Genomic DNA, 14,445 nt, shown 5'->3' with positions numbered 1-14,445 from the left:
CTGTGCCTTGGCAGAGTCCAGCTCAGCACCAGCAGTCCTCGAGACCCTAAAACGTCTCCTCTCCTCTCCTCTCCAACTGCCCTGCGAAGCTTCCGACACTGCCTCTTGGCACCCCAAGATGGGCAGATGCCCCAGCACGAGCCTCCTCGGGGGACAACCGCGCCACCGAGCAACTCACTGAGGGTGCAGCTTGTAGAGCGTCCCATCCACGCCGACTGTGACCTTGAGGAAGTCCAACCCGCGGTTCTCCCGGATCTTGTCCACCACGGCTGCCATGCCGGCCCCGCAGAGCTGAGCCGCCCGCCGCGCCACCACCGTGCACACCTCCTTCACGATGATGCTGTCGTCGCACGTGGTCTCCAGGCCGAGGTGCTGGAGGATGGAGCGGACCTGGAGCAGGGCTAGGCAGTCGCTGGGGAGGACACCAGGGCCAGGCAGCATTAGCAGATGGAGCAACTGGGGTGACACAAGCTCAGGCTCCCCCTTTCTTACCTACACCCTGCAGAGCCCGGGGGCTCACACCTCCCCGCTACCCCCAGCTTTCAGACCTGGAGGTGGCTCTGCCGCCCCCTGATCCGCGAGGCTACATCAGGACAAAGCCACTGGCGGGGATGCCGTCACTGTCACCACACGACACCTGTTTAACCTGTGGCTCCCCTGTCCCAGGCAGAGGGTGCAGAGGCGCCTGTGCCACAAGCCCCACACAGTTTCCCTGCCTTTCGGCTCCGGCGCTGTCAGGACCCCGCCGGTTTTGCTGACCCACCTGCATTGCACCACCCCAGGTCACCCCAGCTCCGGGCCAAGCGCCTGGGGTTGCTCCCAAAAGCCCCGCAAACGCTTTCCCCAAACTCCGTCTCTGAGGTGCAGCTGTAAGGGCAGAGCTGGCGCCTGTCCCACCTGCTGGACCTCACCTCTCTATCTGGGACAGGAACTTGGTCTCAAAGATCCCCCTGGTCTTCAGCCTCTCGGAGATGCGTCCCCGGAAGAGCAGCCCTCGCTTGGTGAAATCCATCAGGATGTTTCGGACAATCTCCCCCAGGTACATCCCGCTGATCATCTTCTCGAACCTGGGCAGGAGAGGGCAAGGCTGGACATGAGGGTGGGAAGGGACAGGGGGTCCAGGTGGGGACCGCAGCTCTGCCTTTGGCGCAGCCCCCCGGGCTGACACCCCGGAGCGGTGCCATCCCCACGCTGCGGGCAGGGGACAAGGGACACACCGGTGTGTCGCAAAGCCAGACGCTGCCCTGCTCCTCATCGCCTGACGCTCCTCCAAGAGGCTGGTGGGGCAGCACCAACCCGTCCCTGGACACCCACCCCCCCAGGGGGTCCCCTCCCACCCCCTCAAAGCCACCACGCACCTTTGCTTGCCAGGGTTGAGGGACAGCTCATCCACTGCCAAGTCGAACTCCGTCCGTATGTCATCCAGGCACCCGCTGTCACCAAACGCCCCCCACTCCATGTTGACGCACATCCTGCCCTCCTCCCCTTCCACCAGCTCCACGTTCCTCATCTCCTCCATGTAGCAGGCGTTGCTGCCTGTGCCTGCAGGGAGAGGAGCATCTTCCAAGGGGGCTGCCGCAGAAGCGGGGCGCGTACGCAGGATAACAGCCCTCAGACCCCCCCCGAAGCCCGGAGCATCCCACGGGAGCGCGTTTGGGACCGCGGGCAGAGGAACAACCTCAGAAAGTTTCAGTCCTCACCGACTATCAGCCCAACTTCGCAATACGGATCTTCGTACCCGCAGGTCATCATGGTGCCAACGGTGTCATTGACCACCGCGACCACATCCAGGTCAAATTCCTGCAGAGGGGTGGGATGGCGGGCGTTATTCCCCGAGGACGGAGCTCGCTACCTCTGCCCCCACCCTGTGGAAAGGACCCGTCCGCTGAGCGAGGGAGCCCTCCAGGCACCCACAGCCTCCCGCAGCCCCGTGTCCCCGCAGGTGGGTGCTCAGACCTCCAGGTGCAGCCACGGGAGCCCCCAGGGCAGGGGCTTTGGGGGGCTGCACGGGGGGGGGGTGCTCGCATGGCCCCCTAACTCGCGGCGAGAAGAGTCTGCTCCAGCCCTGGCCACAAGCCAGCTCTTAGCTCCAGGGTCTGAAAATCCAACATCTAGTGATGACTAAGCGTGGCTGTTAAAATTCAGACACTCATTAGCCCTGCGCGCAGCCCATTAATTTGCTTGACAGGCCAATTAAAGATGCCGAGGCCAGCCGGGATGTGGGAGCAAGGAGCCGGCTCCTCGCAGCGACGTGGACGCTCACCTCCCTCCTGTGAATTGCCTCCTTCAGCAGGTTTACCACATCTTCTCCTTCGCAGCCGGTCGCCTTGAAACCTTTTGTCCACTTCAGAAGAATCCCCTGTGGAGCAAACACCCGGCGGTGACCCACCCGGCGCCGGTGGGGGGGGAAACACGGGCAGCCCCCAGGTCCAGCCGCTCCCGGTGGATGCTGCCGGCACAGGGAGGGCACATCGCGGCTGGGCTGTCCCCAGGGCTCAAGGCACCTGTGTTTGCTTTGATGCAGCAAGGGGGCTTTTCCAGGAGCACCGGCAGCACCGAGCCCCCCCTCCCCCCTTCCCCTCCTTGGGGTCTCTGCCTGACCTGCCACACGGTCACTGGAGCTCCCCGTGGGCTTTGGCTTTTCAGCCAGGCCTGGGTACCAAACGTGTGCCACCGGCTGGGCTGGGCTTACCTCGTCCAGGTTGGTCTGCTGGCAAGGGAAGGAGAAGGTGAATCCGAGCGGGAGCGATACGCCCTTCATTCCCATGTATTCCAGGAAGTCGGAGATGCAGTGGACGATGTGGTCAAAGAGCTGGATGCGCAAAGCCAAAGGGAGACGTCACCATTGCAGGGAGGGACGCGGGGGTGCCAGCCTGCCCGACCTGCTGGAGATGCTGATCCAACCCCCAGCCAACAGGGCTCTGAACAGAGCGGTGGCCGCTCCTTTCCATCCCCCTCCCCACCGACAACGCGGTCTATCCCGAGATACCTCCGCCTCGCCGTGCCCGCACTGCGCCCAGGAGGGACGGAGCGGCCAGCCGGGAGGTGACCAGCTCCCTGGGGTGGCACAGGAGTCCGGTCCCTCTGCAAGGCACCCCCAGAGCCCGTCTGCTACAAGCACTCCCAGCCCCCAAGCACCGCCTGCAGCGGTTTGCAAAACTCATTCCATCTGCAAATAAAACTCTGGAGATGTCTCCCACCGCTTGTGTTGTGGTTTCTCTATCTGGGAAACGGGGATGACGCTTATCTGCCCTCGCGGAGTGTGTGGGATGCGGGGAGGCTCAGCGATGCCTGGCAATCACACCATTTCTAACCTAAAAACCAGTCTCAAGTTTCCGAAAGCACCTTCCGAACGCCGGAGCCTTGGGCAGAACTCGCTGCTCTAAAGGCAGGAGAGCACCAGCCTTCTCCGCTCCTGGTTTGGCATCCCGGAAAAGCAGAGCAAGGCAAAACCAGCCCCCATGGTCAGCCAGCACCCCCGCCTGCCACTTCTGCTGCTCCCCCAGGGAAGACGCCCCAGTTTCCCACCTCCAGCTGCCCGTCCTCACCTCCTCTCCCGTGCCCTGCATGACCTCCACCGGGATGGAGTAGATCTTGTTGTGCATCTCGACGCCGCGCCTCATCCCGTTCCTCACACGCACCAGCAGCACACGGAAATTGGTGCCTCCCAGGTCCAGGGCAAGGAAATCTCCTTTTTCTGAAACCCAAGGGAGAACCATGAGGAGAGCGATCCCGGCAAGGGGCATCCCGAACGTGGCACGAAGGTGATCCCAAGCTGCCCGCTTCCTGGGAGAGGACCAGAAACCAAGAGGTGGCTGGGAATGGAGAGCAGCAGGTGCAGGCAGGGAGGTGATGGAGAGGTTCGCTCCAGACTTGGGGCGATCACGGGGCTGCACACCGAGGGGCAGGCGCACGCCCAAGCCACTGACGGAACTGGGAGCACCAGCCGGGACAATGGTGGTGAGAAACCTGCAGCAGCGAAAGCCACAAAGCCAGGCGTCGTGTGGAGTCAAGCCCAGAACGTCCTGGAGGCTCAGCCGCTTGTCCCAGGATCGTGCTGGAGGCTGGGAAGCTTTGTGCTACCCCTACCGTGAAGAGTGGGAGCTGGCCACGGCAGAGGTCCCAGCCCTTCCCTAAGCGGGGCAGATGCTGGGAGCAGCGACACCGGCTCTCCGCCCTACGCAGGACACACGTGGGCTTTGTGGTACGTTACCTGTCCCGTCCGGAGTCGAGCACACGTAGGTGGGCAGCATTTTCACCGTTGCCTCTGCATGCGTCTCCTTGCCCAGCCCCTTGTCCATCTCCATCCTCATCCTTTGCTTCACCTCCAGGAGCTGCTCATGGCTCAGCTTGAGCGCCTCCAATATCTTCTGGCGTGCCTTGTGCTGGGCGGCCAGCCTGTAGGCCACCGCCGTCACCATGGCTGCCCCTTTGCCACTTCCATCTTCCGACCTCACGAAACGGATCTCGCAGTCTGGCAGCAGCTTCCGCACCGTCTTGTGGAGGCGCCGGGCAAAGCTACGGAAGAGGAGAGAGGACCTGAGCACGATGCCACCATGGGTGACGTGACCCTCCAGGGCTGTAAATGACTGGGGCCCCTTTGGGATCCAAACGGAGGTGCCCAGGGGAACATCTGGAGATGCTCTGCTTGTGCCAAGCTTTACCCGCTGCTGCAGGAACAGATCTGGGCTCGCTCACCCTCTCTCCCCGCCAGCCTTGCCTATCCTTGTGCACTCACTGAGGATGCTTCTTGTAGACGGAGCCATCGACGCCGACGGTGGAGCGCAGGCGGTCCACCCCCTTGTTCTCCTTGATGCGCTGCAGCACGGCTGCCAGGGTGGCCCCGCACAGGTTGGCCGAGCGGGTGGAAACAATCTGGCAGATGCGGTGGGTGGCCACACAGTCCTCATGAGATGGCTCCAGCCCCAGCTTGGTGAGGATCTCGTGGGCTTTCTGCAGCCCTTCTTTCTCCCTGTGCAGCAAAGAACAAAGAAGGATTCGTGCCTGGAAACCCAACTTCTGCCATCCCAAGTGTCCCAGGCTTCCCTGAGGATAGCCCAGGGATGGGGCCCGTTTTCCCACCGTGCAGATGTCAGGGGATGGGTGGGACCCCAGGAAACCATCCGGATCCTACTTACTTCTCAATAGCAGAGACATATCTGGTCTCAAAGTGGCCGGTGGTGAGCAGATCTGGGGTGAGCCTCCCTCCAAACAAGAGCCCCTCCTTGGCCATCTTCACCAGGATGAGCCTGACCAGCTCTCCCATGTACATCCCGCTGATCATCTTCTCAAACCTGCCGACGGGGGAAGCACAAGATGGACTTGCCTGGCTACGTGTCCTGCGAGGTGGCCACCATCTGACCTTAAAAACACTTGGCAGCCTTCCAGGCCCGAACGCAATCGAGGTAATCCCTTCCCAGAGCAGCTTATCCCATCACTGAGAACATAAAGCCATGCTGACATAACCACCACTCTGCAAGGAGAGCTTATGGCTACCTGAGGGGGCCCCGGGGTCTGCAGAGACACCCGCCACCCCCAAATCCCACCCGCCAGGGGAACGGGAGGTCTGTAGGATGTGGATATGGACATTAGGTGGTGGTGTTTGCCTCGGCTGGCGGACAACTTCATCGGCTGGGGGAAGAAAGAGAAACCAACACATCCAAGTGACGGGCTCCCAAGGGAAGCGGGTGCCGAGCGGTTCAGTTGGGCGCACCAACCCCAATTCGTGACACAAGCCCCTGTCTGCATTGGTGCAGCTGGCACAGCGGAGGACGCGGTGACCTAGTTAGCTAGGACAACCTCTTTGGTCCCACTGCCAGCGCAATGGGAGGACGGACAATGCAGAGCAAACCTCGCGCCTGAGCCGAAGCCAAGAATCTGCTCACAATTGTTTGCCAGGGTTGAGCGAGCCCATGTCTATCTCGCGGTCGAACTCCGTCCGGATGTCGTTGAGCGTGCCGTCGTCGCCGAAGGCCCCCCACTCCATGTTGATGCACATCCGACCTTCGTCCCCTTCCACCAGGTCAATGTGCCTCATCTCCTCCATGTAACAGGCGTTGGTGCCGGTACCTGAGCCACGCACGGGGGGCGCGGTGAGAGACGATGCCGCCTTCCCCCTATCCCCCATAACTAGCACCGGCCCCACGCACTATAGAAAGTGAAGATGGATGAAACCAACCATCGGGCAACGCTGGTGTTCTAACACCGCTATCGCCTTTCTTTTTCCCCAAAAAGACCCTGAAACCTGCAAGAAACGTGGTCCCCAAGGGCAGACGGACCCCCCTTCTCCCCCCTTGCTGCAGCTCACCAACGATGAGGCCGACTTCGCAGTTGTGATCGTCGTAGCCGCAGGTCATCATGGTCCCAACAGTGTCGTTCACCACGGCCACAATGTCAATGTCAAAGTCCTGAGGTGGTGGAGAGGAGAGACTGAGCCAGCGCGGCCAGAACAGAAGCATCTCTGCTGCCACGGGGAGGGGGCCGTAGCACCCTGCCCCAGGGAACCACGCGCCCCCGTCCCACCACCCAGGAGGTGACAGACCTGCCCAAGACCTCCCCTCTCACCCCTCTTTTCTTGATGGACTTGCGCAGCATCGACACCACGTCCTTCCCCTCCACGCTGCTGCACTTGAACCCCTTCGTCCACGTCACGAGGATGCTCTACGGAGGAAGAGCAAGGCGGAGCGCTCAGCAGACAGCCCCTGCTGTCCGCGTCCCTGCGCTAATAAAGTTTATGGCCGTGAAACAGCGGGGGAGTAGCTCCTTGCTCCCGCTGGCAGGAGGGACCGTGATTCCTGCGACTGGGTTTTATGAAGCCCTGGGGCAAAACCTGTTCCCCACCCTACGGAGCACTCCGTGACCCCTCCCCGCGGGATGGGGGTCTCGCTGCCCACCGCAGCCAGGGGCACCGGCTGCGTCCCCACCCGGCAGAGCCATCGCAGCGCCCGGCCGGGGGCTGAGCGGAGCCTTGGGAGGGGGAGGGGACTCGATTGTGTCCAAAATCTCCGAGCCTGGAGCCGCGGGTGCCTCAGCGAGGCAAACACCCGCCCTGCTTGCAGACGGGGAAACTGAGGCACGGAGAGAACAAACCGGCCCAGGCCACCGGGGACAGACGCTTCCTCTCCCAGCTTCTCTATTTTTTATTTTTTTGTTCCTACAGCCCCCACCCCTACCACGAGGAAAGCGTTAACCTTCTTCCTCGTTACTTTTGTCGAACCCGCTCGGGCACAGGAGCGCGACTTGCCCCAGCCCCGGTACAAAACGCCGAGGACGTGCCGCATCGCCAGCGCGCCATGGAGCCGTCCTCCTTTCCAATCCTGCCCAGGAGCCGGGTGAGATAAGGGCAAGGAAAGCACCGGGCCCCCCCCTCCACGGCAGCGAGAGCCCGGCAGCGGCCGTGGGTGGCAGGAGAGGGGCCACGTGCCTTGGCCGCCGCGATGCTCAGCCTCCCAGCGAGGTCACCAGCTCCCCGGCGCAGAGCCGGTGCGGCTGAGCGGAGCTGACAGCCATCGATTCCCGGCTGCTTGGAGCGTGGCGAGCAGCCGGGTGGGTGCCCCCCCCCCCACTCCCCGCGCCGGCTGCATGACGGGGATGTGATGCTCGGCACGTCTGGGCTGCTGGAGCTGCTCTCCCTGCCGCAGCCGCTCTCCTTGAGCCACCGGCAGAGCACAGACCGCCGCTTTCTGTGGAAGCATCCTCCTCCTCCCAGACCCCTGCAAGCCCCAGGGCACATCCTGCGCTCCCCTCAGCACCGAGACCTTACACACTACCCAATCAGCCTAATTAAAAGCACAAAGCTAAATTGGCGTGGGACAACTACTGCCCCCAGCGAGAGCTTGCCCCCATCCCACTGCATCCCCGCAAGCCCCAGAGGAGGCAAGACCCTCCCTCACCTCATCCAGCTTGGTCTGGTGACACGGGAAGGAGAAGGTGAACCCCAGGGGAAGTTTCTTGTCCTTGATTTTCAGTTTCTCCATGAAGTTGGCCAAGCACTCGGCGATGTGGTCAAACAGCTGAAAACACGGCAGTGAGTGAGCGCTGGCCGAGGCGATGCCCCAGCGCAGCACCTGCATCCCTGCCCGCCTGAGGGACTCGCTCCACCACCCACCCCCCACCTCCACGGTCCTCACCCATCACCGTACTGGGTGTCAGGAACCGTACTGGTTCCAGGCAAAAGAAAGCAAGGCTCTACTGGCACCCTGCTGGGCAAGGCAGCAACAGGGTGCACAGTCCCGCTCCCGCCCCGTGGCACAGCTGGGGGTCTTGGGGTGACCCCAGCCCTCCCTTCAGGCAGAACCACCCCCAGACGGGTGGTCCCCCCCCAGGGGAAGCCCTGCAGCTGGGGGGCTGCCCAGGGGAGCGGGGAGGGGGAGGGGAGAGAGAGGTTGTGCCCACCTGCACCCCACTGCCTCGCATGAGCTCCTCGGGGATGGCGTAGATCTGATTCTCCATCTCCACCTTCTGCAGACCATTGTCGGACACCTTCACCCTCAGCACACGGAAATTGGTGCCACCAAGATCCAGCGCCAAGAAGTCCCCGTCCTCTGCGGGAGCCAGACAAGAACAACCATTTAACTCGGCAGGTCCCTCTCAGCAACATCACTGCCCCCGCCGGACAAGTACGAGGGTAATATTAAATACTTTTTCTATTCTTTTTTTTTTCCTTTTTTTTTTTTTTTTCTCTCTTATCAGAGCTGTGGCTGTGCTTCCTGCCCTTGCTCTGCACCCCTGTAGCTGATGGCGGATCGAAGCAGCATCTTTGGGACGCGTCCTGATGCCCTGGGTAGTGTGGCTGAGCTGGGGGTGCACCTGCTGGCAGGAGGACAGACCCCACCGGCCCCATCCAGACAAGCCCATCCCAACCCGACGGCATTCCCAGGGAAGACGCACTCCAAGCCTGAGGCTCCATAAGGAAGAAGGCGGCAGAGCCGTTCCCGACCCTATTGACGCAGGATGCTCCCGAGAGCTCCTAAATGCCCAGCCCAAGCGTTAAACCCCTGCTAGCCAGCTGCCGAGACACCAGAGGTTGGCTAAAGGTTTGATATATGGAAATACATCCATATGCTATATGGAAAAGCCCCTCCCGCTGAAGCTTGGCTGCCCCATCCAGGGCAGCCTCCCCTGCCCTGCCCCTGGAACGCCGGGCACTCCTGGCATGTGGCTTCTTGCGGAAGGCAAGCTTGAAAGGTGTAAGCAGGAAACCAGGGTGGAAAAAAAACCGCAGAAGACCTTTGGGGCCTCATTGGTGCCTTCCCAGGGCAGCCAGGGAAGCGGTTTCTCCGTTGCTGCTGGCCCAGAGGAGCCCCACTCCTGCTGCCCCCAAGACCCCAGGGCTAAGCCCGGCGAGTTTCACCTCCCGTTTGTTTTCCTTGTACCAGGCACCAAGGCAGCTCACTGGATTTCGGACCAGCTGAGACCTGGGATGCGGGAAAAGCGCCAAGCTGGCTGTTTTAAATACCTAGCGGTGTGGGGAGAGGGATGGGGGAAAGCCCTCCATCAGCACTGTTTGATTTCTGAATGCATTAAATGTGCTGTGCTGGCTCCCCCGGGCAGATTACAGCGCCCGGGGGCCACATTGTGCCCGCCGATGCTTTTACAAAGGGGCTACAGTTGAAACAAAAAGTGTGGTTTATTAGTATTCAAATGACACCAGGCCAGCCGGCATCTCCAGTGACTCCAGCTGAAAAGGCAGCTCGGCGTCCAAGCCTGCGGGGTATCCATCTGTCCTGGCGTCTTTCCTGGGGCTGACCCACCGAGGGCTCGGGGCAAGGGAACCGGGGACAGGGATGGACTGGGAGCCCGGGCTGGGAGCAGCTTTAGAAAGTCCCTCTGCGGCTGAAAAGGTCCGTACAAAGCAGCCCTCGTGCTCCGAGGGAATGAGAAGATGAGGAATAAGAGGGGCTCAGAGGTCACGAGCAGCGTTCAACAGCCTGGCCGCTCAGGATGGAGAAGTGGGGGGGAGCACCGGGGTGTCAATGCATCACCCCAGGGGGGTCACTGCATCCCCACCACCCCAGGGAGGTCAACGCATCACTCCAGAGGGGTCAGCACATCGCCCCATGGGGGTCAGTGCATCGCTCCAGGGGGGTCAGCGCATCCCCATCACCCCAGGGAGGTCAGTGCATCACCCCAGGGGGTCAGTGCATCGCCCCAGGGGGGTCAGCGCATCCCCATCACCCCAGGGAGGTCAGTGCATCACCCCAGGGAGGTCAATGCATCACCCCAGGGGGGTCACTGCATCCCCACCACCCCAGGGAGGTCAATGCATCACCCCAGGGGGTCAGCGCATCGCCCCTGGGGGGTCAGTGCATCGCTCCAGGGGGGTCAGCGCATCCCCATCACCCCAGGGAGGTCAGTGCATCACCCCAGGGAGGTCAATGCATCACCCCAGGGGGTCAGTGCATCGCCCCAGGGGGGTCAGTGCATCGCCTCAGGGGGGTCAGCGCATCACTCCAGGGGGGTCAGCGCATCCCCATCACCCCAGGGAGGTCAGTGCATCGCCCCAGGGGGTCAGTGCATCGCCCCAGGGGGTCAGTGCATCGCTCCAGGGGGGTCAGCGCATCCCCATCACCCCAGGGAGGTCAGTGCATCACCCCAGGGAGGTCAATGCATCGCCCCAGGGGGGTCAGTGCATCGCCCCAGGGGGGTCAGCGCATCCCCATCACCCCAGGGAGGTCAGTGCATCACCCCAGGGGGTCAGTGCATCGCCCCAGGGGGTCAGTGCATCGCCCCAGGGGGGTCAGTGCATCACCCCAGGGGGGTCAGCGCATCGCCATCACCCCAGGGAGGTCAATGGATCACCCCAGGGGGGTCAGTGCATCCCCATCGCCAGGGAGGTCAGTGCATCACCCCAGAGGGGTCAGCACATCGCCCCAGGGGGGTCAGCGCATCACCTCGGGGGTGCAGGGCAGGGCAGGTCCCAGCTCTCGGTGGTACCAGCCCATGCCAAGCCCCCCTGCCGCCGGCTGCGGTGCCCTGGCTGCAGTCCCGTCGGTTAAGGCTACATCCCGAGAGCAACCGGCCAGTGGGACGAGGTGATGCCAGGGCAGTTACACCATTATTTTAACAAAAGCTGAAGTTCAGCCGAGTCCCTGCACGGGCTCTGGCCAACCCTCACTGCGTCCCTGCAGCAACGCACGCACCCCCTGCAGGAGCCGTTGACCCAGAACCACGGAACGCTCCAAACCTGGACCCCATCAAAGCTTTGCAACTCAGCCCTCCCCAAACAACACCCGGCTAAGCGAGGCGGCGCAGCCAAGAGGTGTCCAACCCCGTGCTTACAGGGCTGGAGAGCGGCACAGGAGCTGGCGGAGCCAGGGTGCCGGAGCTCGTGCACCGGGGCAGTCAGACCCGGAATACTCATTTCTCTTCCCTGCCTCACGCCTGCATTGACCCTCGGCAGGGACGAGGTTTAAAGCAGCCTGGCAGCTCGGTTTGCAGAGCCTGCCAGCCACGGGGCACGCCTCGGCCACAGCTCCTGACATGGATGCTGAAAACCCATCAGGAAAACCCTTAGCGAGACTCCTCGCTGTCCCGAGGTCGCCAGCAAGCCCCCGGTGGGGATTTAGCCTCAGCCACGGATGGGCGGCGCTGGACGCGGTGCCTGGCTGGGCACCGCTGGCATCACCTTCTGTCCCAAGGTCAAGCCGTGCTCCTGCCTCCCTCGCCGCTGGCACAGATGCCATTCTGCTTGCTAGCAGAGCATGAAAAACACCTCGGGGGGCTGATAAATACACCAGGGCTGAGGATGCTGGAGCCAAGAGGGTAAAGGTTGTTCAGCTCCTTGATGATAACACAGGGAACCCAGGTGGATCCCAAAAAAAAAAGGCTCAGGAGCTGTGGATGGGGCCATCCTCCCATGGAATCCTGCCCAGCTCTCGGCACGTGCGGTATTTCAGCCAAACCGCCCCGGTGAGGCTCGTGCCCAGCCTTCCTTTGACCCGTCACCCACCGGCCCTCACCACGAAGCAGCAACAGGACCCAACCTCACAACCAAAAAAAAAACCCCTTGCAAGCGGCTCAGCAGCTAAGGAATCAGCTTTGCAGGAGGAAAAAGGCAGCGAAATCTCCCTAGGAAAATTCCCCGGCTGAAGCAATACAGCGGTGTGATGGACCTCCACATCGGGGTCCTCCCTCCCGTTAGGGCTCCCTCGTTACGTGGTAAGGATGGAGGCCGAACAGCGGGGGTAGCACGGAGCTCTGGCTCAGGGGTCTCTTTGCTCTCAGCAAACTACCCAGGGATGAGGGTTTAGTGCCTTTAAAGATACCTGCACTGCCTGGAAGAAAGCACGGGGGCAAAGCGGCCGGAGCAATGCCCTCCTCGGAAACACAGCCAGGGACTGGGGACCCGAGCATCACATGCAGGATCATGCCCCAGCCCCTCGGAGGCTGCTCACCCCAGATCTCCCACCTCAAGGCTTCCAGCCAACTGCAACCCCAGTTTGTAGGAATCCTTGGATAAATCAGCTTAATAAAAAAACAAGTGGAATAGAACAAGCTGGAGGAGGTCCGAGCTCTGCCCCACAGGGAGATGCAGAAGGTGGAGGCGCAGCCCCTCGCGTTTCCCACCTCCACCCCCTCTGCGGGCGCCCTTGCCAGCCCTGCCCTGCATCCCTGCATCCCGCCGGGGGGCTTTGAGCACAAGGGGGATATAAAAGCCCCGGTGCTTGCATCAGCATCTCCACCGAATTAGTGCTGGAGGATCAGCAAAGGGGCTCATGATGTTCTGGGCATGAAATACTGGGTCTGCGGCAACCAAACTGCCAGGATGAACCTGGTGGATTGTTCCAGACAGAATCAGGACCAGCAAAAAGCAACTTGCACCGACCACGGCAAGAGACCCCTGGCAGCAATTCCCCAAGGCAATTCCTTGCTGAGGAGGGGGGTAAATCACCAGGTGAGAGGCTCTGGGCATGGAAACAGCATTTTCTTTAAAAGCCTTTCAAGACCACGGGCCACGCGAGCTGGTTTTCATGCAGCTCGTTATTGGCAGGAACGGAGCCCACCGGCCAAGGGAAGGGTGTCACCAAGAACCATCCTTTCAATTTCCCGGGATTTGACCACCAAACTCCTGCAGCATCCTCCTGAAAACTCCCGGCCATGGATATCAGCTGCTGGGGCTTAGTGGAGGATGCACCAGAAGATCCTTGTGTCAATATTATCACAGAGGAGGGAACGAGGTGACCCTGGCAATGCGGAGCAGGGAGGAAGGTGGCGTCTGCACCAAGGAGAGCCCTTGCTCGGAGTCACTGGGGCTCCAAGGAGAAGCCGATCTGGGGTCTGTTCCCCCCAGCCCGCAGCGGGATGCCCACCACCTTGCTGCAAGCACCGTGGGCGTTTCAGCAGGTGCTGGAGCTGAGCAGAGCAAGAAGGGTTCCTTTTAGGAGCAACCCCACTTCAGAAGCAGAAATCCTCCCCCTCTTATCCCGCTGCATCAGGAGCGGCGAAACCACCCAGACCAAACCCCCCCAGCGCAGGAAGGGTGCCGCAGGCGGGCGCCGGGGCTGTTTTGGCTCCAGCCCATGGATGTGACCTTGTATTTCTGTAAGCGCCGCTCATCCGCCCGGATCCCGGGGAGCTGCCGGCTGCGCATTAACCGGGGCATAATCCCGGAGCAGAGACAGCTCATGCTATAGCAAGGAGGGGTGGGAATGCTTCGCAGGGGGGAAGGTGTGGAGCCCCTGAAGCACCGGCGTTGGGATGGAGCCGGCGTGCCCCCGAGCAGGGCTGGAGCAGAGGAGTGACCTGTGTTTTGGGTGGGAGGCAGCTCCTGACGCAGGCGGGAGTGGGAGTTGGTGCCCAGCTGCAGTCAGACTGTGCCCAGAAGCTTCAAAAAAAAATTGGAAGAAGGAAGGATGCACCCCTGGATGCTGAGCTCCCCCCGAGCTGTTGTCACACCACCTCATCGCAAAGCCACGTGGCCGGGGGAGCTGGCACCGAGCCCCTCCCCGGGCTGGCCTCGGCTCACCCCCACGGGCCACCTTCCAGCCCCCCCCTCCAAAATCCAACAGCGGAGACACCGGCGCCGCTCGCAGCTTGGATCCAGCTGGAGCCATGCAGGGAATCCCAGCTCTCGGCTCCCTGGGACTTGCCCGAACCTCCCGCTTTCCAGTGCCTGGGCAGCTGCCCCAGCATCCCTCTGCGTGACACTGTGCTGCCGTGCCCCCTTCCCCCGTGCCGAGCTCGCTTCGGGTGACAAACGCCAGCCGGGACACTGGAGAAGTGGCAAATCCAGCGGTCAGGGCGGAGGGAGCCAAGGCTCGCTCTCGTAAGGGCACGGAGAGGGGTTGCACCCCCTCCCCAGTGCGGGGCAGGGTGCCGAGAGCCCCGCTCCTGCCTCTCGGGAGCTCCGACACACGCTCCGCCAGCACCCAGCACCTTTGGCGGCAACAGTTCCCATGCCCAGGGGCGGCATTCTGGCTATCCCTGTAATTAAAAATACTCTCA

The 14,445-nt window shown here is 62.0% G+C and overlaps 1 protein-coding gene across 2 annotated transcripts in view; it reads right to left on the bottom strand.

Moving 5' to 3' along the window:
• Nucleotides 1-14,445, bottom strand: part of LOC119140345 (hexokinase-2) — a 33,962-nt gene that overhangs the window by 2,975 nt on the left and 16,542 nt on the right. For both annotated transcript variants that reach the window (XM_037371619.1, XM_037371617.1), the window contains exons 3-17: nucleotides 8,395-8,543; nucleotides 7,893-8,012; nucleotides 6,565-6,660; nucleotides 6,308-6,407; nucleotides 5,886-6,069; nucleotides 5,139-5,294; nucleotides 4,739-4,972; nucleotides 4,214-4,518; nucleotides 3,549-3,697; nucleotides 2,693-2,812; nucleotides 2,264-2,359; nucleotides 1,701-1,800; nucleotides 1,359-1,542; nucleotides 912-1,067; nucleotides 179-412 (exon numbers count right to left, since the gene is read on the bottom strand). In XM_037371619.1, coding sequence (XP_037227516.1) covers nucleotides 179-412; nucleotides 912-1,067; nucleotides 1,359-1,542; nucleotides 1,701-1,800; nucleotides 2,264-2,359; nucleotides 2,693-2,812; nucleotides 3,549-3,697; nucleotides 4,214-4,518; nucleotides 4,739-4,972; nucleotides 5,139-5,294; nucleotides 5,886-6,069; nucleotides 6,308-6,407; nucleotides 6,565-6,660; nucleotides 7,893-8,012; nucleotides 8,395-8,543 — 2,383 coding nt within the window. The remainder of the gene's footprint in view (nucleotides 1-178; nucleotides 413-911; nucleotides 1,068-1,358; nucleotides 1,543-1,700; nucleotides 1,801-2,263; nucleotides 2,360-2,692; nucleotides 2,813-3,548; nucleotides 3,698-4,213; nucleotides 4,519-4,738; nucleotides 4,973-5,138; nucleotides 5,295-5,885; nucleotides 6,070-6,307; nucleotides 6,408-6,564; nucleotides 6,661-7,892; nucleotides 8,013-8,394; nucleotides 8,544-14,445) is intronic.

This window comes from Falco rusticolus, chromosome 20 (assembly GCF_015220075.1).
Source record: "Falco rusticolus isolate bFalRus1 chromosome 20, bFalRus1.pri, whole genome shotgun sequence".
NCBI lineage: Eukaryota > Metazoa > Chordata > Aves > Falconiformes > Falconidae > Falco > Falco rusticolus.
This window is presented reverse-complemented; position numbering and strand designations above follow the sequence as displayed.